The 25,647-nt window shown below is 35.4% G+C and overlaps 2 protein-coding genes and 1 pseudogene across 2 annotated transcripts; 1 reads left to right on the top strand and 2 right to left on the bottom strand.

Moving 5' to 3' along the window:
- Positions 1-4,166: 4,166 nt before the first annotated feature.
- On the top strand, positions 4,167-5,599 carry LOC132061564 (uncharacterized). Its single transcript, XM_059454349.1, has 3 exons — positions 4,167-4,740; positions 4,801-5,035; positions 5,401-5,599. Exons 1-3 carry the CDS (start codon positions 4,167-4,169, stop codon positions 5,597-5,599), a joined length of 1,008 nt encoding a protein of 335 aa, XP_059310332.1.
- A 5,151-nt stretch (positions 5,600-10,750) lies between these two features.
- Positions 10,751-12,214, bottom strand: LOC132060929 (uncharacterized). The gene is made up of 2 exons (XM_059453819.1): positions 10,964-12,214; positions 10,751-10,879 (listed from the first exon to the last, which is right to left on the bottom strand). Exons 1-2 carry the CDS (start codon positions 11,432-11,434, stop codon positions 10,829-10,831), a joined length of 522 nt encoding a protein of 173 aa, XP_059309802.1. The 5' UTR covers positions 11,435-12,214; the 3' UTR covers positions 10,751-10,828.
- Positions 12,215-13,653: 1,439 nt separating this feature from the next.
- On the bottom strand, positions 13,654-15,325 carry LOC132060124 (alkane hydroxylase MAH1-like; annotated as a pseudogene).
- Positions 15,326-25,647: the final 10,322 nt, after the last annotated feature.

The following is a 25,647-nucleotide window of genomic DNA, read 5'->3' as shown; positions in this document are numbered from 1 at the left end:
TAAAGACTTAATGGCATCCACGTTATTTCAAGTGGAGAAGATTCGCGATGTGACTAGAGAAACGGAGGTCTTGATGTCTCTAGTACTTGTTGTTGAATGCTTGTTATTAAGGAAGCGGTCAAAAGTATGTCCACCGAGCTTCAAGCTAGTGTTGCTGCTATACGAACGTCTTACTACACGGCGACGGAAATGAAGGATGCTATTGTGCATACATTAGCCTACTTTCTTCGTCGCCCAGTCTTCCGTCGTCAAGAATAGCTTTTTAGTTTTTTTTTAACTGTTTAAACAATGTTTTTTTGTGGTTCTTATGCTTGGCAGTGCTGTTAGTTGCCTTTTGTTATTTTGCTATTTTGTCCCTTGGTTTTGCCTGTTTGTTGTGTTGTTTGTTTGATGGTTCTTTGCCTCTTGCTTTTATTTTGTTGTGTTGTTTTTTGAGTGATGCCAAAGGGGAGAATGACGGTCGGCTGCTCGGGGGGAGCCTATAAGGACTAGTCGGCTAGTCGGGGGGGCCTCCTTTATTCTAACAATGAGCATCGTTACGGGGAAGTTGACTACACTTTGTCTAAAATTGTCATCCTCGAAAGGGGGAGATTGTTAGTGTCAAGTTTTTGATGACAATTTTACTTGTGCGAGGTACGAAATTAAATCACATAAGGCATATATGTGAGCCAGAAAACGACCCCGCCCACTTGGAAGCCCACGGAAGTCGTGGGCTCGCTCGACATATGGATTCCTAGCCCAAACGTGGTTAGGGCAACCATTTTGTAACTCTCAGCCGCATATCTTTCAAAAAAAAGGAAATCACATCTGCAATTTAAAAGAGGAATTATTTCGGCGACACCAAATCATTTCAGAAGGAAAAATATCAAGAGCATATCTCATGAGATGTACGAAATCTCGCTGTTCACCTCGACGCACGAGGAAAGCGACAACGGCTCGGTCTTATTCTTGGAAATAGGATCTGCGATTCCATTTCCAAGGATCAATTCCCTTGGGTTGAACTCTGTGTGAAGTGCCCAAAACAATATAAAGAGTTTTGCCCTCACAAACGAAGAATATGCAACGGTCTCATTACCTCCATTGCTGCAGCTACTTTGTCAAACAAACATTGTTAGTCTGTGTGATTCATAGTGTAATAAGAGAGAAAGGAGAGTTATAGTTTGTGAGGCTTTGTATCAAAAAGAATAAGAGTGTTTTGAGTGTAGACGTAGGAACTTCATTCAAAACCTTCATTGTACCAAACCTTATAAAGAGGCTGCGAGAGATCACCCTTGCAACCCAAGGGGGCCTAGGATTGGCATTGAATGCGGAGCAGGTATAAACTATATGTGTCATTTATTTTCTGCACTTGCCTAAATATTCAGCGAGTAGGTAGTCGACTCACAGCTTGACCTAGTCGACTAACGGAGGCGAAAATTTTAACAATTCACCCCCCCCCCCTCTTGCACTTTCAAAAGTCCCTAAGCAGAAAATTTCTTTTGATTTCATACCATATTAAGAGCAAGGTTTGAATGCATAGAAGATCTACCAAAGTTGAATACACAAACAACGACGCTAATAGCAAAACAATAGCGGGAGGTATCAGGTATGTTAATCACTACGTCGCGATTTTGCTCTCTATATGTGTATAGACATGTTGTATTTGGTTTATATGTCTAACATGTTTGTCATGCTCCATTCCATTATTTGGATTATCGGAAGTACATATAAAAATTCAATATTGGGATAGTTCATATATATATCGGTAGTGACACATCACGTGCTTCAAAAAGTTATTTCGGGAAAACATGCTTTTAGGATTTTGCACCAAATCAAAACTTGTGCAATAGTGTTCTACAAAGGCTGCATAGGAACTGGTCAATAAGTTGGCAATACATGAAAGGAAATTTACCAACAGGAATCATCTTTCCTCCAAGAGCTATATATTATGGACTATATCAGTTGGGGAGAACATAAAGTTGGAAACAATTAAGATCATATTTGCATCGGCTTTTAAACCTATATTCCGATTTTGGATTCTCACCTCATGAGGCTATGACTTAAGATTTTTTGCAACATTAAATAAAACAAACATGGTATGAATTAGCTTTAAAAAAAGTACCACCATCTTTAATATCTTAATGTCCTACATGAAATATTCAAATCTTTTCTGGTTACAAATATGATATAGTTTGACTAGGCACGGAATTTAAGAGAGAAAGGAAGTCTTTTGAAACTTGTGATCTAAAACTAGTCATAGATGTTTGTGTGGGTATGAATACGAATCTTTTAAGGTTACAAATATGATATAGTTTGACTAGGCACGGAATTTAAGAGAGAAAGGAAGTCTTTTGAAACTTGTGATCTAAAACTAGTCATAGATGTTTGTGTGGTACACGTGAATGATTTATTAAAGATAAAAGGAAAAGTTTCAAGTTAAATTATTTCTAAATATAAAAATGTATCATTCTTTTTCGGACAGACTAAAAAGGAAAGTGTATCAATAAATTAAAACAGAAGGAGTATATTCACATATCCTAGTTGTGTCTATTGTTGTATACCTTTAGTATCTACTACCTTAAGTTAATGTTTTATGTTTTTTATTTTTCTCCTCTCATGTCGGGGATATTAAGTGTGAGGCACGTACATAGAAACTAATTATACTAAAAATGGGAAGACTCTAAGGCAAAAGTTAAATTACGAAAAAGCCCATCAAAAAATGATTTGTCTTATACAAAAAAAATATGATGATAAATAATACTACTAGATAAAACTAAAGCTCATTCATAACATATTGTATAATGATAAAGGCCATAAGTGTTCAGAAATTGGTGCTTTGGCCACCATTTATGACGTTAGCACGTCAGAGAACTGTTGTGTCAAATCCCAGCCCCAAAGTTTTGAAAACTACACTTTGGCCCCCTCAGCCCCAACATTTTTATTAACTGGAATAGAAATAAAAAACAAAATATTTCCCTCCAAAAGCTCCGGTTTTCTAACCATTTTTCCGGCGAAAATTTTGGCTTTTCACCGGATAATCGGTCCCCAACGACGGCAAGCTTCCATAGTTCAGCCATTGTAAGTAAAATCTAGTAGAAATCATTGAGAAGGACCTTTCCTCAATGTGTAAAAGCTCACTTTTCCGGAAAAAATTTTGGCCTCATTCCAACATTCCGTCACTTCTCCATTCAAATACCTCAGTTCGCAACTGGTAAGAGCTTTATCCTTGCTCTTTTTGGTTCTGCATCTAGTACAGCTCTCCGGTCAGTAATAGACCACAGTCATCAATGAGTCATCGACCAGGCATAGACCAAAGTCATAGTCTATTATATATTTTATTATGGCGTCGATTGCAGAATATATTATAGTAGGTGGTGATTACATGGGTGAATGGGAGGAGACCCAAAATGTTGGAATTGGAATTCTGTGAGCAAGGTGAGAGTGCCGATTGTCGTGTGTCGCAATGGTACGTATAATGACTTGGTCACGAGCGTAATGGAAAGCGGGGAGTTAAATTGTGAGCCTAGTGACTTGCGCATTAGTTATATGATTAATGCTTTGTCCACTAGGGGAAAAACCCATCCTTCTTTCATAACGAATGATAGGCAGGTGGTATTGTACATGCTTGATGTTGTTGTTGTTGGTTCTAGGCATGTTTTAAGAATAAATGTTGTTGAGAGGTCTCAAGTTGGTTCTAGATTAACAGCACCACCCCCACCTACAGACCCACTACTGCCACAACCGCCAGCCGATAAAGCTTTGATACAATATAAGGGTATGGGTGATCATTTTATGGATATGAATGATCCTGATAGTGATGACGAAGAGTGTGATGGAAATGGTAGAGGTGATAGACAGCCACTAAGTGGTTCACAAAGCAACCACAACTTCAGTGATGGAACCGGTTTTACTGTGGGCAAACATTTGAGAACAAAGAGTATTTAAAGGTTTTATTGAAGAAAGCTGCAATAAAGACCCCGTTTTGTTTTAAACCAAACAAGAGTAACAACAAATATTATAAGGTGGAATGCACCTCTCCTAATTGTGGTTGGATGTTGCGGGCCAATAAGTACGACAACTCGGATAGGTTTCGCATTTACAAGTACGTTAGTGATCACACTTGCGGGGTTGAACACGTTACGAGCACTCATAAGCATGCCTCGGTAGCTCTCCTTGCATCAGTCTTGATGAATGACTATATTGACAACAAAGGGCCAACGACAAAGGAAATCCAGAGGACGGTTTTCAGGGAGTTCCATTGTAAACTAAGCTATTGGCAGTGTTGGAAGGCAGGTGTAACGGCTAAGAACATGGTTAGGGGGACACCGGAGCACGAGTATGCTTGCTTACCGGCTTATTCGTACATGGTTGAAAATCTAAATCCAGGTTCCAGAATTTGCATTAGTCTTGATGATGCGGACAGGTTCAAATATTACTTCGTAGCTTACGGAGCTTGCATTCGAGGATATAAACACATGCGAAAGGTTATTGCCGTTGACGGCACACATTTATACGGCAAGTATGAGGGTGTGTTGTTGTCCGCCGTCGCACAGGATACTGAGAACCATATCTATCCAATTGCTTTTTGCGTGGCGGACAAAGAGTGTGATGAATCCTGGACCTACTTCTTCGAGCAGCTGAGGTACATAATCGCCGATGAACCAGACTTGTGCATCATCTCTGATAGGCACAAGAGCATAGCCAATGGTGTTTTCAAAAATTTTGAGCATGCTCATCATGGACTATGCATGAAGCATCTTGGTGATAACCTTTGAAAAAATTTCCAATATGGAGATTCTCTTCATGTATACTATGATGCAGCAAAGGCATATGGTTACCAGGAGTTCAATGAACATTTTCAGCAATTAAGGGATAAATGCCCCGAAGCTGCTAATTGCCTCGAGTTTGATATTGGATTTGACAAGTGGAGCAGGGCATATTTTCCAGCAAATAGATATGATGTGCTGACCACAAACATTGCAGAGTCGCTAAACTCAATGTTGAGGGATGAAAGAGAGTACCCTGTTACCGCCTCATTCACTTTCATTTCTAGGAGGTTTGTTGAAATTTTCAGGTAAAGACATGCAGATATCAGCAGTTCAATCAATTTATTTGTGCCTTTGGCTGAAAAGACGCTAAGGAAAAAGATGAATGAGGGCTACTCCTTGTTTGTCAATAATATAAACGGGGATGCCAACGAGTTCACCATAGTCGGCAGTGGCCTAACTACCAAAGTCAATCTACTGAACAAAACATGTACTTTTAAAGAGTACGACTTGGTGAAATTACCGTATGCTCACGCGATGGCAGCCTTGAGATTGAAGTACGGACCTGATTATGGTTCAAGCATCTACAAGTATTCCTCGCCCATGTATAAAGTTCAGTCTTACATTCTTGCATTTGGTGAAACTATTAATGTAGTCCTTACAAAGTCAGAATGGAAGTCCCAGAGAAGTATGCAAACATGTATATTCCTCCACCCCCTTACAACACCAAACTTGGAAGGAAGAGAGTGAAGCCTATTCCTGGCGTCGCAGAATCTTTCAAGGGAAGTAGCAAAGGGACGAGAAACAAGTGCTCGATTTGTAAGGGGGCAAGTCACAAGAAAACAATGTGTTAATATTTGAGAGAGCATCCCACTTGATTTTTTTAATTTGAATGTATTTTTATTGTATTAGTTCAATATTAATCAACTTTGTTTTAGTCTATCATAGACTTTATGCGTGTTTATAATAAACCAATCCGTTGGTTTATAATGGTTCATAGTTAGGAAATTAATCTTCCTTTAGGAGATCTATACTCCCCAATTAAAACCGTTATCACGCGGAACTGAGTAGCGTAATGATTACCTTTTCAAAATACTAGCATTTCATGTCTAATCACACTGATAAAATATATATTTAAACGATACTTCCATGCCCATAGCCACATGTCTCTTAGAAATTGGGTGATGGTTCACTTAATCGATGAAAACAGTCTTTATATCTTTCCCATTCCTTATTTTCTCCATTTCAAATAAACTTAAGCCCATAGAAATTCCAAATCATTCATCTCCAAAATGCCCAAAAGACTCTGCCTTCCTAGGCACCCAAGAATACAAACTCCATCACCAGACGTTCTTCTTCTACAAAATGACTTCGAACGGATCTTTAGAGGGCGGGAGAGGATAGGGAGAGATTGACAAGGTCTCTGTTCATATTTCAAGATTGAGCGATTTGACTGGCCGTGTCCTCATGCCCAAAGAATATCGACCCAAATGCCCTCATAACCCATGCCCCCACAACCCCGCTAGTTTAGTTATGTAGTTTTAGTTTTTATGTATATTTTCATTTTGTTGTAAAGTTTTTTGCAAAGTTTTCATTGGTGAAAGTTGTAGATGGAAGTGTCATAAACGGCTTTTTGGGCTTTCATGTATGCTTTTATGTTTTTGTTGGTATGGTTGGGGTTTTGTTGAAATATATAGTTGATGTTCATATTTCTTGTGTTGTGCTTTATTTATGTCCTTTTCTTTGTTGCATTTGTTTTCTAAGAGAATTCAATATCACCACGAAATAAAGCTAAGTGTGTTGGGTCTATTAATAAACATAACTATAGTAAATGACTATGATCTATAATTACTCATTGAGACATTTTATGATGGACCTTCAAGGTTTATTATGAACTACGGGAACAAAGGTTTTTATTGGAACTAGAAGCCTACTAAATTTGCACAACCCTTTCCAAGTCAATGAGAAATAAAAAAAAAAAAAAAGAAACCCCAAACCCCAAATTAAAGCCAAAAATAAATAAAATAAAAAGACTTTATACTATTTAGATTATAATAACACTTTAATACATCATTGAGAGTCCCCATCCACTTAGACACATGATCAAAATAGTTTTAGGACTCTTTGGTCCTTAAATCATAATATTAATCTAAAAAAATAGCAAAAATAAAAGGAAAATAAAATAAATAAAAAAGACTTGATACTATTGATAAACATTATAATAACACTTTACATACATCAAATGAGAGTCTCCATCCATTAGACACATGATCAAAATAGTTTTAGGACACCTAATGGTCCTTAAATCAATAAATTTCTAAAAAAGCCAAAAATTTAGAATAAAATAAAATAAAATAAAAAAAGACTTCATGCTATTTAAAACATTATAATAACATTTTTTACATCATAATAGAGTCCCCACCAATTAGAGACATGATTAAAAGACCTTTTCTAATAAACACCCAAATCCTGAAAGAATTAATGTTGTCCTTAGAACAAGGTATGTGTTTTTGAGCCAATAACTAGTAATAAATTGTGAAATTGGAAAGTAGTGATATGATTTAAATATTGTAATTAACACTTTTAATCATCATAATTTTGAAATGATGTAAAAGTGTTATTAAATGTTTTAAACAATAATGGGTTGGGCGACTTTTTATCATTTATTTTATTCCAAAATGCCAAAAATAAAATAAAATAATAAAAGACTTGATACTATTTAAACATTATAATAACACTAAATACATCATATGAGAGTCCCCACCAATTAGACACATGATCAAAATAGCTTAATGTAATAGTAATCATATTACATGATCCAATTTAAAATAAGTTATTGTTTATTTTTGACTTTAGTACAAATATTAATTTAAGGACCATTAGGTGTCCTAAAACTATTTTGATCATGTTTCTAATAGATGGGGACTCTCATATGATGTATTAAAGTGTTATTATAATGTTTAAATAGTATCAAGTCTTTTTATTTATTTTATTTTATTTATTTTTGACTTTTTTAGACTAATATTAGTGATTTAAGGACCATTAGGTGTCCTAAAACTATTTTGATCATGTTTCTAATGGATGGGGATTATCATATGATGTATTAAAGTGTTATTATAATATTTAAATAGTATAAATTCTTTTTATTTATTTATTTTTTTCTTTTTTTAGATTTGGGGTTTGGGGTTCATTTTTTTTTATGGCCCGTTGGACTTGTACAAATTTAGCAGGTTTCTCGTTTCAATAAAAATCTTTATTCCCGTAATTTATAATAAACCTTAAAGGTCCACCATAGATCGTGTCAATGAGAAATTATAGATCATAGTCATTTACTATAGTTATGTTTATTAATAGGCCCGACACACTTAGCTTTATTTCGATTGTCAAGCCACGTATTTATTACAACGGTAATAAAATAAAATATTCTTAAATTTACAACGGTAACAATACACCCTTCCCTATATAAAACCGACTCAAAATTCAAACACCTCCATTGTCTCTTTTGTTGATCAAACACCTCCATAGTCTCTTTTCTTGATCAAACTCCACCATTATCTTTTTATTATTATTATTTTTATTTTTATTTTTTATCAAAATACCCAAAATGTCTCAGTTATCCGAAACACCTCAACCACAAGATCTCGACATTTGTTTTTGCGGTGAATATATTGTCTTGAAGACATCACACCCCCCAAAGAACCCAGGTCGCAGATTCTTTAATTGTGCAGTTGGAACTGTAAGTTTCTAATTCAAAATGTATGCGTTTTTTATATGGTTTCAGGATTATATGGTTTCAGGACAAAAAACTCTAATTGATTGCTATTTGTTTCAGGATTATAGTGGCTGCAACTATTTCAGGTTTATTGATCCACACCCCAACAAAACACCAAAAAAATCTCAAATGAGCCTAGGACAAGGGTCTTGAGACCTAGCAGGAAAGAATATGTGGACCTAAGACACTAACATCAAAAGGCTTAACCAAATCTAAAGCCGCAAAATAGGCTCGTCTCCGAATCTTTAGAGAATCAAGGAATTACTTCGGTCGTTGTTTAGAGAATCTAAGAAAAGAAGAATCACTTGAAAGTTATGTTGGGAGAAGTCTTGAAATTGAGAGGGATGAAGTAAAACATATATCTTTCCAAGCCAAGGAGTTGGTGGTGGTTTATATAACAAGATTTTGACTTGAAAATTCAAGAGAAAAATAATAGACTAACGATGCTTTTGTATGGTTTATTAGTGGTGTTTGCTATATGGCAATATGTAATAATTTGACTAAGGATGTTTTTGTATGGTTTATTAGTGATGTTTGCTATAGTGGGACAATATGGTATTTCATTTTGGCATATCAAGAATTTTGGACAATATGAAGCGGGTTTTATTTATATGAAAAATATATGTGTTTGTCCTCAAGCGTTATAACATCTCTATTGAGTTTGTGTATAAACTTTATTCATAGTCGATAATAGTATATATAAACTCACAATTGATGATCAACAATCATCATAGCAGATAATAAGGTTTCATGTCACCGATAGATAATTATATTAAGAAGTGACCACTACTTGTAAAAAAGGTCCTATTTGAAGACATCCAAGTTCACAATGAAACAACACACTTAGATACACAACAGTCACATTAATTGTTTGTTAAAACAATCATATTTGAAAACATCCAAAATATTTATGCACATCCAAATTCAAAAGGCAACAACACAATTATATACAAAGGTTTCAATGATCTAACCTTCGCATAAATTAATCCAAAACAGTCAAAATTAATTGTTTGTTAAAACTGTCAGACATTAGTACTGATTGTTTGTCATCATCCACCACACACATTCAACAAAAACTTAATTGTTTGTTACAACCCAAATAACCAAATTAGTTGTCTGAAGAACCATTAATCTAGGCGAGGACGCCCGACACAACTTTTTCAGAGTCAAACTCAACATCAGCTTGACTCGCCTCACTAGCATTCTTCTCATTAACTTTTGAGCAGGACATGCCGCCTCTCGCTTGAGCGGTCGGCATAGGGAACTCAAACTTCTTGACCTCAACCTTCTCAAGTTTCTCGACTTCAAAACCGGGTCTGGGACCTCAACCTTCTCAAGATCGACTAGCATTCTTCTCATTAACCTAGGCGGCTTGGCACGGAACATCCGTCGCCTTCTCGCCCATATGGAACTCAAACTTCTTGACCTCAGAGAGCTCGACTTCGGCAGTGTCTAAGGACCTCAACCTTCTATGACACTTTTAGGGATCTCAAAAAGAATGCCTAAGACATTTAACTTGTTGATAGCAAATGGTTCCATAGGTGCTTGTGTCCGCATTTTTTTGGACATAATTAAAAAGAATGCAAATCGTATACAACACAATTACAACAAAAAATTCAAAAAGTTCACCTTTCTCTTTGACAGTCTCCTGATTCTTCTTCTTTGCCTTCTTGATCCTTCTAAATTTTTTCTGCCTCGACATAAGCGAGAACAACATTCAGAGATTCCTCCATCTTCACCAAACGCTGTTGCAGTTCCACATGCTCTATCGGCACTGATAGGCCCCCACTTGGTGCGGCACGACCCCTAGAAGTCCCAATGCCAACATTACCACCAAAATCTTCTGATTGAATATCTTCCACATCATATGAGGGATCCTTGGACTACTTTTCAAACCTACTATGACGCTTTGAGGCATGATGAGTATTCCCATCAGAAATCTCGTTGGGCTCCTTTCTCAACCTACTAGGAGCCTTCGAGCCATTCTTTGATGTAACCAATACGGTCACTCCTTCCAATTCAATCTTCAATTTATCTATGTGGATCATCAACCTCATCATCAAATGCCAAGAAGTCTTTCATGTAGTCTTCGCTCCATCTCACGCATTGTACAGGGGATGATGTAAGGGTGCACAACCCACAAATACGCAAAACATTAGTATTTAGTTTATATTTTTGCAAAAACATTGATAATAGACTCCAAATTTATACCGTGAAATTCCCCAATACTAAATGGATCACCTTCAGTAAATCGCTCCATTTTTGTGGTGTGCCACCTAAGAATCCTAGAAATAGGCAGAGGAACCTCATCTTATTTGCTAGCATGCAGTCCAAGTGCGGGGAAAGCTTCATAAGTCCAGACCTATAATAACACAAATAATTGCTGGGTGTAAAAATAAATAATCACAGTCTATAATCTACTACACCAGTGGTTTATAACATGCACCATTAATGCCCAGGGGAGGCCGTAGAGAGCATATGATGGCGTCTTCTTATCAAGGTGGGTTTGGTGGTGCCTGGGAACGTCTACCTTGTCCATCAAGTATTCCAAGGTGAGTTCAAAGGATTCCTTTCCCCAAGGATAGCTCTGGAAGAATTCCAAATCGTCAGCCATTTTAAACCAATCAGCGTCCACACCCCTGGACACATCTTTGGCCATCAAAATTGTATGGAGAAACCACACAAGACAACATTTCAGCTTTTCTTCTTTATTTAATCTAGGCCCTCTTATCACCGACAATAGCTTGTCTGATGTAATCTTCTTCTTTCGAGTAACCTTTGTGTAGAATTCTGCCCCTTTCTTAATTGTCCTGTCCTCTCTAGATTGGGAGGGATAGGATCCACAATTTAAACCGGTGATCAACGCAAACTCCTTCAAGCCAAAACACGCAGGCTTGTCGTTCACGAGGAACCACATTTCACGCTTCTTTTTCTAGACCACGTGACGAAGAAGCATATAGTGGATCATCCATCCGTTGAAATTGATAAAGAATTTTGACAGCTTTCTAAAGTGACCAAAATAGGAACGCTTCCATTTTTTCCTTAGTTTTTGATCTCTCAACACATTGTTAAATTCAACTAACAACGACAGCATGCTCCTAATAGAAACTTTTGCTGCAAAAGATTCATAATCATCTAGCTAATTGATCAAGCCATACTTTTCAACGTTAATTGTCTTTGCACAATATGGCAAGGACAAATAATCAACATCTTCAGTAGCACTAGTGTGTTTTGAACCATCCTCAGATACACTCTCAACTCTACTATCAGCTCTATCTCCATCAACACTACACTCATCAATGGGGTCTGAGTGGAACGCACTCTCAGCTTCTGCACTTCTTTTTCTTTTTCTATCTCCTCTAAGCTCTTCACCTCTTCTATTTTTATCCTTACGATTCGCATTAGAACGAGTTTCAACCATAGCACAAGAACGTGGGAGTATTTTTCCTCCTCTACCTCTACACCTAGGCATTTATACGATCTATATACAAACAATAGAGACGTTGATCAACCACGATATAACAATAATCGACCAAAAGTCTATTAATAGACCATATATAATTTCAAAAAGCAAAAATAGAAAAGAAAAAAAAAGAAATCGAAACAAGAAAAATAAGTATAAATAATACACATTTCCACAAAAAAACAGGCAAAACAACAAAGGTTTTGAAAAAAAGCAGATCTTTATGAACACTAGTTTTTTATCAAGATCGAAAAAAAAAAAAAAAAATGTGCCAAAAAGAATGACTTCTTTCGACAATTGGCAATATGAAATGATTTATACACAAAACCATGGACTCATTTAACACCACAAGTTTAAAAGTCTTCAGAGTTTTTTAAAGAAATTTCACATATAAATTGAAACGGAGGGAGTAAAATATGGAGCTCAAAATGCTCCGACGGAGTTGGAGTTAAAGAAATTACCGTTTGGGCGAGAGCTTGGGGGAGAGGTGTAAGTTTGAGAGTTCCAAGCTAGAAAGAGAAATAAAGAAGAGAAAGTGACGGATGAGAGAGAGGGGGTGGTTGTGTATTTTATTTGAAGCCAACTGGACTTAAGTGTATAACTTAAAACTTCCAATCTTTTTAAAATTATGAAAAGTACCCATTTCCATTTTTCTAAACCCTAATACCGAAAAATAATTGAAAAAGAAAATGAGTGGCCATATTCCCAATTAAAACTTAGAAGTGGCCTTCTATACAGATCTTCTCTACTTACTGACTTGCTTTTGATTTAGTGATTAAAAGCAATATTGATGTTGAAACTGACCATGTATCTAATTTTTCATTTATCTTATATTTAATAGCCTACGAACTCTCTAAAAGCAATTCATCCGTGATTATTCTTCAATAGATATATTAATATCTATTTATGTGCTCTTACAGTAATTGAGAAAACTGAAAAGACATTTATCTCATATTCCAAGTTCCACCTATATATATTTTCTTTCTTTCATTCATACTACAAGAATGCAAGAAATCTATATATTATGTGTGCTATTTGTAGGTTCCGTTGGATGTGATTATATATAATTTTGTCTAATTCTGTAATCATGCATTCATCTTCATCTCAATCTTTTGTTTTTTTGTAACATGCAGTGAATGTCAATGTGATGCTAAATGGAATAGTGAAGAGTCCTCAAGCTCTCAGGAAAAATCCTCTTAAGAAGTCCCTTGTATTGTCTTCAAGCAGGTCCTTTTTTATTTTAATATTTTCCTTTTGTAATATTAAATTTAATTTTTTGGTGAACTTTTCATTTCGTCAGTTTCCTTAGTAACGTTCATTAGTTATCCTCATTGTTTTCTGAAACTATTTTGGTTTCTATTACAGTTAGTTATAAGCCTTTTACTTTGAAACTATTTGGGTTTCTATTACAGTTAGTTATAAGCCTTTTACTTTCAAACTTGGAATGATATCAATCGTATTTGACAATAATATTACACTGTTTTAGCGGATTTGAAACAGTTGATGCTGATAATGTTTGTGAACCTTTTTCAATTATATATTTGATTGTTAAACTGTCCTTTTTACATTACACTAACTGTTAATCAATTTCAGCTTGTACTTTTCACTTTAACTTTTTTTGTTACTCATTACATTCATGTTTTATTATGATTTACATCGCATGGACTACTTAACATGGACAATTGAATTTCGAATCTTGAAATTGACATTCAAAACATCACTACCACGGGATTACCATCGTAGCAGCCACAATTTTCATTGGAAACGGGTAACAAACTTTTATTATTCTTTGCTTTTTAGGCTAATGAACATAACATTATTTGAAAATGAAACACAAGTAACACTAGGCCCACCTCCTCTTATTCCTTACTCTGACGCCATGTTTCATGCAAAACATAACATCGAAATAGGGGCAAACCACATGACCTTCCACCATTTCAATCTTGTAATTATGGACGATAGCAGCAGCAGCAATTTTCATTTGAGTAAAAGCCACTTCTTTCCCTATACATGTCCTTGGCCCTGCATTGAAAATCAAGAACCTGGAAGACGGCTCATGTTTCATTGTTCCACGATCCGAGATCCATCTCTCTGGCTTGAATTCTAAGGCATCCTTTCCCCAAATAGATTTCATCCTCCCCATTGCATACATATTAATTATCACTCTCAGCTTGGGATGAACACAATGACCACTTGGGAGAATATCAGGTCCTTGTGGAGTCTTATGCTCGAACGCAACCGGGGGATATAGCCTCAGCGTTTCAGACAATGCAGCATGTAAATAAACAACATTTTTCAACTCTTCCACCGTAAAAGCCCTCTGTTTTCGGCCTTCTTTCTCCGGGATGATCACTTTAAGTTCTTCCCTTATGTTCTTTTCAACTTATCATCAAACTTCAACTCTGTTTTTGTTTCTCCGTCATTGAGTACCATGTATGATGTTAATAAGTCGAAACCATCTTCATCTTCCTTCATTTTTTCTCCTCTGCTCAATTCGTCACGTTTCATCGATATATACTTAAATATAACTTGGTCAATGACTTCCTCTGCTTTGACAAGTTTCATCTCTGGCCCAATTCCAAGCCGTTTTTGCAACTTCCAGATGCTTTCGGGCAATATATGGCGTACGAACGAGACATAATTAACATCATCCATGGCATTTGAGAAGGGACTCTCAGGGAGGTCAAGAGAGAGGCAGCCAGGATCAAAGCCCATTACTAATTTAAATGTTGTATCAAATGAGAATCTCTTGAAAACATCTTGCAAATCAACAACTCTGCCTTCTTTGGCCACGAATTCGAGGACCGGAATCAGGCCATTTTCGACCTTGTACCAGCTAGTTTTTATCAAAAACTTGTGGAATCTCTGATGAGCGGTCATTTCTTTAGCGAGTTTCCTCTGATCCTTCCACGAATCAAAGTCGGAATTGAAAATCCCATCGCCAAAAACGTGGAAAATCTTCTTGAATTCTGGCCCTTTCCTAAAATTTGGAAAATTTGCACTCATGATAAAGTGCACATTTGCAGGATCCACTGTGGTAAGAATGTCCATATTAGTAAACCAAGGGCCTTTCAGCAAGAAATTACCTTCGGTTTTTGAAAGAACCTCTACAATCTTTTCATGGATTCTATTGGGAATAAGAGTTGGGAGCATCCCAACAAATGGGTAATTTCTTGGTAGGCCATTTTTATTACTATCTCCTAAAGCCCAGAGCCAGAACACAAGAAAGAAAAAGATAGCTATAAATATTTCAAGGCACCCCATTGAGGCCAATAGAGAGCTGAAAGCTATTTCTTCCATAATGTATTATTCTTTGTTGGGCTTCTTACTTCATGCTTACGGGCAATGTCCCTCTATTCTATTTATAGGGGTCGTTTGGTACATAGATAAAATTATCTCGGGATTATAATCACGGGGAAGTAGGTATCCAAAATCTCTTGGGATTGAATTATAAATGCTAGGAGATGAGATAAAATAATTTCAGAATTAATGGCATAAGATGGGATGTCCCATCTTTAAATTTGGGGTGCACTTTATACTTTGTTTGGGAAATCCCAACTAATACCGCATACCAAACAACCCCATAGGGTTTTAAAATGGGAGTTATATGTGCATAGCATTGATTATATAGTTGGGAGGGACTGTGTCACATTAGACGCGAACAATCAGACGTGTCCTCTAATTACCACTATAGACTCAACTATGAAAGGGACCACTTCTCACGTTAGAAAGGGCACCGACTAGATTTGAGAATTTAATTTTGTATTTCGAAAGTATACATAGAATTTACGTAGGTAATTTAGGTATACAAAACATGTGTGATTTGTTGGTTGAACAGGTTTCCATTTGACAAAATGATGCGTCTGAAACTATATTGAAAATTTTAGTGCCACGTCGGCATTTGTGCTTACGTGTTTAACTTTATACAAATTGGGAGTCTTTTCTTTATGTATTGCCGAAAGTTGGAGGACATACTTGAAATTTGAGACGAAGTTTGAGGGAATACATTTTATGTATTATGTCATATTTATTACTAGCGAATTTCAAAATTCCCAGGTTATTTACCCGAGGATTATGATTTTGCATGTAAATTACTTGCGCATTTTCTTGCAAAAATTACTAGCTGGAAAAAGAAATGGTAAAAATTCATGAAAAATGATATTCATCCTCACGATATTCTTAATTAGTAATTATGCAATATTATGGTTCTTTATTTGAGTTATAGCTTGTTTGGCTTATTTTTGTCAATAAGTACTTATTTTTAAAAAAAGTGAGGTGTTTGGAATGACTTTTGGGAGAAAATCGTCTTACAGAAATATCCAAAAACGAGTTTTCGAAAACAAGAAATAGTTTTTGCCCAGAAAGCCTTTTTTGAAAGGCGCCAATACATGTGGAACGGAACCGCGCCCAAAGCTTGCTCGGCGAGGACGAGTATGCGCTCTGTTTGGGTGTGCGCGGTAAACCTCAGCTTGTATAAAGTTGAGCACGTAAACACAAATGCTTACGTGGCAGCTTGACGTAGCCTCAAAAATTTATGTTCCATGTTAAACGCATTTGTAACGCGTACTCGACTCTGAGCAGTTGAGGTACTGCTTTTATCTGTGCACGCAAAGTTGGAGGGCGTACTTGCCGGTGAGACTAAGTTTAAGTCTGACTATGAATTATCTTTTCGAAAAAACATAACTTTGAGAAAAAATAAACTTAAAGCCTTTGTTTAAAAACTTGGTCAAATACTAATTATTGTTCAAAATTGCTTTTTGAAATTATTCGGTCAAACACTAAATGTTTTTTGCCAAAAGCCCAAAAGTCTTTTTTTGAAAAGCAATTTTCAAAATAAGCTGATTTTAAAAGCTTGGCCAAACATGCTATGACTCTCTCAATCTTCATAATTCTATAGATAAATTTAACTTTTACTATTCATTTGTTAAATAATTTGAGGGTTAACAATGCTAATTAGGAAATTTGACACATGATTTTGGTAGGAACTACTGAGCGAGCCCCGAGCGTTGAGTGTTAGGTGTATTTAGGACGCACAGCCGAATACTTGGGCCACAAGTCTCATAGAACTAAACCCCGCAAGTGAGCCTCTCAGAGCGTTTTACAAGTGTCTCGCCTCAGGATGAACCCCGGGCGAGTCCCAGAAAAGCCTTTTGAAACCCGTAATTTTGAGGGGTTAACGATGCTAATTAGGAAATTTGTTACATGCATTTTGGTAGGAACTAAGAAGCGAGCCCGGCGTTGAGTGTTAGGTGTGTTTAGGACGCGCGATGAATACTTAGACCCTGAAGCCTCGCCAGAACTAAGCTGCAAGTGAGCCTCTCGGAGCGTTTTTACAAATTAATCTCGCCCAAGATGAATGAGCTGGCGAGTCCTAGAAAAGCCTTTTGAAACATGAGGTGTTTTCTTTCAAGAAAAAGAGCAAGAACACAATTTTGGAAATTAGATATCATAAATGAGCGTTTTACAAGTGCCCCTCCCCGAGGTGAGCCCCGGGCGAGTCCCAGAAAAACCTTTTAACAGTTTTTTCTTTCAAGAAAAAGAACAAGAACACAATTTAGAAATTAAATATCTTAAATAAATAAAAAATATGATAGCGAGACATTCATTAACCTCCAATAAGACAATTAAAATATGTATCTAAAATTTTGACTAGACACATTATTGCACGACCCCAACCGCATACTTGTTGTTAATTTAGTATATCTCTACCCAATATTATCCAATGCTCACGAGTTTAAATCCTGTCCGCATACAAGGTAGCTAGCTACTCACAATAAATGCCAAAATGTTATTTTCAGCCCATCCATGTGGTATAAGAAGAAATCAATTCACTTACAACGGTTTCTCTCCCTCATAAAAGGATTGGGCTCATATAATTTCATGATTTTAAACAAATTCTACGCAACTTTAGAGTATGGATTAGAATTAATGTGGTAAGATTTAATTAAGCGAAAAACAGAAAATTTCTAGCAATGGTTTATATAATTAATAACTTATCCATAAATATATTTAAATATTTTTTTATCTCTTCCTATTTTAATATTCCATTTTTTTTCAATTATGACAACTCTTTAATGAAGATATTTTCAGAATATAGACAACTCTTTCAGAAATATACCATTACCGATTGAATAATGGGTCTACATTATGTGAATTAGTAAGCATCATAATTGGAAAAAAGGAAAAATATCATCAATTGAATAATGGGGTCTATTTCTGCGTAGGAAAAAAAAGTAAGTGGCAAAAAATAATCGAGTAAATCAGAAAAGATATTTTACTGGATAGGAAAAGTAAAATAGGAAGAGAGAGAAAATATTCTAATATATTTATGGATAAGTTATTAATTATGTAAATCATGGTTAGAGCCTTGTTTTAGTCGATTAAATGCTTAGGCGATAATTAATCGTATCATGTGTCTGTCAAAGGGTGAAGATAGAGCAGGAAAATGGAAGAAGGAAATAGAGAGAAATTCATAAATAAAAATACTTATTTCTCTCTTCCTTCCTTTTTTTTTTTTTTTTTGGAAATTAATTAAAAATAACTAATCCTAGAATATGATTCAGTTTCGAATACACTCTCTGCATTATAAAATCAAATACTTACATGTATACATTATGGACATTCTATGCTTACACTTCCTATGAGGTATATCTGTAACTAAGTATATTTAAATTATAAATAAATTTTTCTTTGTATATATATTTTTATGAAATTTAGAAAAGAGGATAAATTTTTTTAGTGTGAAAATATTTATTCACGTCTTTGATCAAGAAAATAATTTTTTTTTTTTTGAGGATATGTATCTTTTGAAACTCTTAAATAAAAATAACACAAATACTTAATAAGATGTCCAGAAATTTTACGTGTATTTTTATGTTTTGATACTCCTAAATATAATAATGTTGTTTCTATTTGTTAAACAATATTCAAACCTCTTATATAATAGAAATTCTACATATGAAACTTCATCTTGAATTTTTCTTCAAGTATTATCAAGTGGATAACATTACGACCATTTCTGCTATGATTAATTGATCATTCTATAATGTGTATTTTTCTTCCAAGAGAACAAGAACACAATTTTTTTTTTGGAGAATTTGATATCTTAAAAAGAAAAAAGAAAAATGATAGCGAGACATTTATTAACCTTCAATAAGACATTAAATTTTGTATATAATAATTTTTTTAAATGTATTTTAAGAACTTCCATATAGAAAGAATTCTATCTCTCTCTCTCTCACACACACACACACACGCACAAACAAAGAAAAATCATGCGCTTCCCAAGGTCATATCATAGGCTTGCCCATAGTGTAAGACTCAACTAATCTAAACCTGTCAAATCTATGATCAAGTAGGACCGTCATAGGTTGTAATGTAGGCTAAGGGAAATGTAGGATACTCAAATTTAGGAAAATAGTGACTCGATCCTCCAAAACACTTTAATAAACTACTTTTTTTTTTTTTAATTTTCAAGCGCATACTTCTCATAACCCTGATTCAATTGCTCATTATACAAATGCATCACAAAACTCCCCTTGTTTTCAATCCATCACACAAACAATTTCACTACACTAATAACAAAGTAGTATTCTTTTTCTCTTTCTTTTTTTTTTTTTTTTTTTTTTTTTTTTTTTTTTTTTTTTGCTTCTTTCTTTTCTTCTTTTTTTCATTTTTTTAATTTTCTTTCAACTAATGAAACTATTTTTGTTTTCATTCCTTTCTTTAGTTTCACTCAAAAAAGCTACCCATGTTCCCTATTTACTTCTTTCTAGCGCTTATTCTTGTAAATCAAATGCTTTCAAAGGTTAAGTTTCACAAAGAATCAATTAAGAACAAAAGAGTATAAACTTGTAATGTGCGTGCTAAAGAATAGAATTATAGGCTCAAAAGAGATGACTAGGGATATTATTAACATTGATAGACAAAAAGGCTAAAAGGGCTGATAAAAGAAATGCCTATTTCATCTCCTAAATTTAACAAGATCTAATTATTTCGCTTTGACCACACATAAGGCAAGTTCTAGACTAACAACAGACGACACAGATTATCATCTAAACCTCACTTCACACAATGCACATGATCCACTCCAAATAGTTCAATTATGACTCTCAAGTTAAAGCAATCGGACACAGTCAATAAGTATATTTCAAGCACAGGAGGTAATCATAAAAGTAAAAAATCGACCCTTAAGCATCAAAAGAAGATAACAAAATTCTCAAGGCATCTAAAAAGGTATACAATACACATGCTCAGCCCTAAAGCCCAACGTAAAACATGTCACGTAGTTCACGACACTAGAGTTATTCCTTTTCTTTACTTGTTAGTTCATCCTAGAAGGATAAAATCTTTTTGAGTTTTTCTTTAGACTAATTTCCGTAAGAAAGTTTTCACGCTTCTATATTCATCATCGGAAAAAGTCTAAACAATTTTTTATTAAGAAACTACCTAAAAACACCTGATTCAAAAGAAGATTGATATCCTCGGGAAAGAATCTTGTTTAAAAAAACCTGAGTTTAAGCCACTAGAAAAACTAGCTAAAATTATACAATTACATTGTTTAAGTTCGGATCATTTAATAATATAACAAAAATTAAATAATGCACAAATCTGATATAACAGTTAAGTATAGGCCAAAAAGTCAAGTCCAGCACCCCCCAACCCACACTTAAGAGTGTGCACTGCCCTGAATTGCACAATATCACACAAAAAAAAAAAAAAAAAAAAAATGATAAAAACAAACGTAGTGAGTGTCAGAAATTCCCTCATGGCAAGTCTGGATGAGGGGAAAACCAGTCTCAAACCTCAATCCTGGGGTGCTGCCGGATCCTCTAGTGTGACGTCAGACGCGTCCAACTGCCTAAATAAGCTCACCCTCCCCAGTGGGAGGATATCTATAAGAAAAAAGATTATTAAGGACTAAGATTTAGCGAGGGGTTAGAAATATGGTCCCAAATGGTGTACTTTCAGGACGAGATATATTTTCTGGTCCTTAATTCGCATTTTAATATTCCAAATGAATGAAGGGATTTGATCTGATATTTAAAAATACAAATACCCGGTCTCTAATAATAAAATTTCAGTAGGACAAAGGCGTGAATGGATATAATATAATTTCATTTCAGGGGGGACATAAAATTTCAGTGCTAAAAGAATTTTCTTCTCTCTTTTAAGACAAAACCCCTATACACCTAAACGCAAGTCATGAGATTATGTACGTACTCTTGTTTCCTGTTTGCTGATACCAACTTGATGCATCCTGCGTAAGTTCTGAAATCAGTAAGAAATGCATGGTTGTTTGCTACAATGTCTTCTAGGTTACAATCGTGTGGACAAAAAAGAGTGGTTTAGTATAACCTGGTTGGTTACAGCATGCTAAGAGTTGCAAGGTACGTTGGTGTAGGGGCGATCTTAGGCTTAAAAAACAGGGCACGTGAACTCATGGTCGCTCGGTAAAAGTAGATATTTTATTTACATATTTCCTAAAACTGATCTAGTATTATCTGTTGGCACCCATGTTATAAACCTGTATCCGAAAATATACTTAAACCAGAAACTGGAATTTTTAGAAGAACAGTATCTGAAAATGTATAAGAATTAAATCGAGCTCACTGAATACACAGTGTGTCCTTAAGGAAATTATTCCCCTCAATGTACCCGAGGTTGTGGAATATATCCTCCCACGATAGAACGATTTACTCATCGTTGTAGCGGCACTGCAAACTCCGGCGACAGCAAACTCGCTCGAAGTTTGTAAATCACGCAGAAAATTTAATGTGCAAGAAAAAAGAGAGAGAAGATCGAGAAAATTCGTAAGAATATCGAAGATCGGCGAGGTTATATATAGCCATGGAAGCGTTGGTTCAGAAAGGTTTGCACCCTTGCAGAAAAGTTGTGTTCTAACGGATGGCGGGAACATTTAAATTGATCCGGGAAAAAATGGATTGGAAACGGATCAGGGTCATAATATGGATTCTAATTAATTCGAATTTGGATAATTAATTAATAATTAAACAATTAAAATTAATTAAATTTGGTCCAAAAAGATTATCAATCAATCAGATCATTTGACCAAATCTGAATCTAATCCGAAGTTGAAGCCGAGCCGAGCGACGAAGACGATGCGAGGGGAGGTCCTCTTCTCAACTCTTTATGAGCTAGAAGATGTGCTTCTACATATAAGCCCAAGAACTTTCCTTTCCACAACCAATGTAGGAGAAATGCTTCATCCAAAAGGTAAAAAAGGAACAATTCAAAATTTTCATTTTCCCTCAATATTTCTTCCCTCCATTTCCCATTCATTCAACACTCTAACCCAACAATTTTCCACATGAATGGAGAATGGCTATAAGATAAAGGAATGCACGGAAAAATGTGTGATTTACATATAATTATTAATTGCATCTGGATAAGTAGATTTTCCTTTGAACTTTCTGTAGTGAGCTTATATCGGATGTAATCGGTCAATCAGTAGATATGATATCTTTGAACCATCGAACTTTGTTTTACACCTAGACAACATAAGTCACACAATTAACCCTTAACTGTCTATGGTTCTCACGGTTGTGTTCATTTCAGCCACGAACACCGCCTGGTTTCATGAGTGCATAGAGAATGAGCCTTCATTATCATTTTCCTTAAAGCGACTTACATTTCACACTCACATAGGTGATTTCTAAACGTGTAATCCTATAGATACACTATTTGGTCATATCTAGCTAAACTTAGAAACCATTAAAAAACTTTAATGCTTTTTTAACTCATTAAAAAACCTTAACGTTTTATCCTTGTTTCTAAAATTGTCTTCATCATGAGAATGAGTTGAGTTATTTGACAATGTTGAACTATCATTCATAACATTTTTTGATCTCTTTGAACCTAGCTCTTGGGATCTCCAGTCTACTAGGTAGAGTTACCGCTATGATGACTTGTCCTAGGCTTTAACCCCATTCCCCTCGATGATCTTTCTACTGCCTCTCTAGTTAGGCCTTTTGTAAGTGGATCTGACACGTTATCTCTCGACTTTACGTAGTCAGTAGTGATAACACCACTAAAGAGTAGCTGCCTAATGGTATTGTGTCTCCGTCGTATGTGACGAGATATTTCGTTATACATAAAGCTTCTTGCCCTACCTATTCCCACATCGCTATCATAATATATACATATAGGCGCCAAAGGTTTGGGCCAAAATGGAATATCTTTCAAAAATTTCCGAAGCCATTCAGCTTCTTCACCGGCCTTGTCTAAACCTATAAATTCAGATTCCATTGTAGAGCGGGCAATGCATGTTTGTTTGGATGATATCCAAGACACTGCTCCTCCACCAATAGTGAAAACATATCCACTTATGTAACACTCTGTAAATTTGGGTTAGGCGTGAATATGTTAAATGAGTGTTAACGTGACATTTTATCTATATGAAGTCTCATAGGTGTAACTCTGGGTTGAAATAGTTGGTTTGGAATCAAGACGAATAGTGAGGCGCTTAAGATTCGATAGAACCGGCTAAGTTTTCGATGCGTCAGACTTCCATCCCGATTTTGTGGAAATCCATTTGCGAATTTGAGAAAACTCAAAACATGAAAGTTGTATCCCTTTGAAATAACTTTCCAATGGTATATTGTGGAGTTCAAACAAACCTATGAGTACAAAGTTATGACCATTTTACTAACTTGCATTTCGCAGGATCATCCTATGGTTCATCCCATGTTTCACAGGATTGAACACCAAAAATCATGCCCCTTTGACACGTCGTGCATCAGGATTGCATTTCACAGGTCAAACGTACGATTTACGAGATGTGTTACGCGCCTTGCTCGTCCATAAAAACCCCCAGAATGTGAAATTTTCTTAAACTTTCATTCTACTTCATCTTTGGCCGACTTTTTGAGGAGAAAATACCCTAGAACTTCCCCAAACCTCCTAAGGTGAATTCTTCCTCAAACCCCAAGTATTATTCCATCATATTAGCAAGGATTAACACCTATACACAGATTGTTAACAAGATTCTACTGTACAATCCTAAGGTTCTCAAGAAAACTCTTCTCAAGGATTCAAATTCATATTTTTTGGATTCTTCTCTAAAAGCTTTGAAGCAATTAAGGTATGTAAGACTTTCCTATTTTCAATCGATTATATCTTTGAATTGGTGATTATGGACTCTAAGTTCTTGAGAGATAAGTTAATGGGTTAGTTAGTAAAAAGCGTATGAACTATTATATAGTTTGGATTGTTGACTTAGGGTTGTTGTAATCATATGGGTAATGAAGAATAATGTTAATTATATCTATTTGAGATTGTAGAATCACTTAGAAGCAAAAGGTTGGGTAATTGGATGATGAAACACCATTAACAAAGGTTGTGGAGCTTTATGCCCACCAAGTGTTTGATAAAATGCGTAGATGACCAAAGCATGAGTATACTTGCTAATATTGAATCCCTTTAACTTGTATTGATATAGATTAAGGTTGAAAGGGGTTACGAATGTTGTATTACGCTCAAAGGCCGAAGTTAAGGTATGTGAGGCTAACTCTCTACGTATGGGAATGTTAGTGATTCTCCCTACGCCACGTTCTTTTACAACGTGACTAATTGCCTCAGAAATATAGTTAAGCTTAGTTCCTTGAATAGTTGTAGAACTTCTATTCTCTAGTTTCGTAATTCGTTCATGCATTTCATTCTGAACATTGTGAGCTCAGTACGTAATCAATATAGACTTGTGTTTGATACCCATGAGTCTTAGTCTAGAATATACTTAACATGTTTATAAATAGTAAAGCTTCAGGTCTCATAATCAGTTCATGAATACATGTCTCGGTATAGTAATGTTCAGTATTATAGAGTTATGCATTACTGTTCCATCTCGTGTTTTCATGCGTTGGAAAGTGTGCGAGTTAAATGACATTAGTAATGGAAATGAGGTTATCCCCCAATCTTAAAGGTGGTTAGAGAGATGGTACAGATGTATCGTAAGGATTAGAAGTTAAACAAATCGAAGAAAATAAGTTTCGTCGAGGTTCAAAATTTATTTGAATGAAATACGGTCCAAGCTATAATATCCCGTATTTTGGACCAGTAAATTGAACCATCCAACATGAGCAAATTTACCCGAGCCCGGAGGATTTGGTAATATTCAAGCATGAAATTCAAGAACTCGGTGTATACAACGAATGAAGTCCCGAAATGATTTAAGATGAAAAAGTGTGACGACGACGATTGCAAATAATATTTTGTGTATGGCAAATGAGGTTATGGACTAGTGTTATATCACATGAGTTTAATAATAAGTATATAAGTACTATTTAAGTGGATTGAGATCAAGAAATTGATTATGTGGGTAAGTAGTTAAATGTTGAATTGTTAATGGGAGACAAGTAATTAATTAAGGATATTAACAGGACACGTGGCTTCATGGAAGAAGATCCACAAGTGCCTAATGCTTTATGTATATGTATTAGCGGTTATCTTGAAGGTAGAAATGACACACATTTATTGTGGACCCCACAATCTAGTAGTAAGTGATATATATGAAGATCTTACTCTAGTTGATGATGAGTTCATATGGAATATTGCAGAACCCCCTCCATGAGATTTATTAAAGCACTCAGCAAACTTTCCTTAGAGAATTCTAAAGATATGTAGCAACATGATTATTTCTTTGAAGGATC

This window comes from Lycium ferocissimum, chromosome 6 (assembly GCF_029784015.1).
Source record: "Lycium ferocissimum isolate CSIRO_LF1 chromosome 6, AGI_CSIRO_Lferr_CH_V1, whole genome shotgun sequence".
In the NCBI taxonomy this organism is placed as follows: Eukaryota; Viridiplantae; Streptophyta; class Magnoliopsida; order Solanales; family Solanaceae; genus Lycium; species Lycium ferocissimum.
The sequence above is the reverse complement of the archived record's forward strand: the minus strand, read 5'-3'. Positions and strand labels throughout refer to the sequence as shown.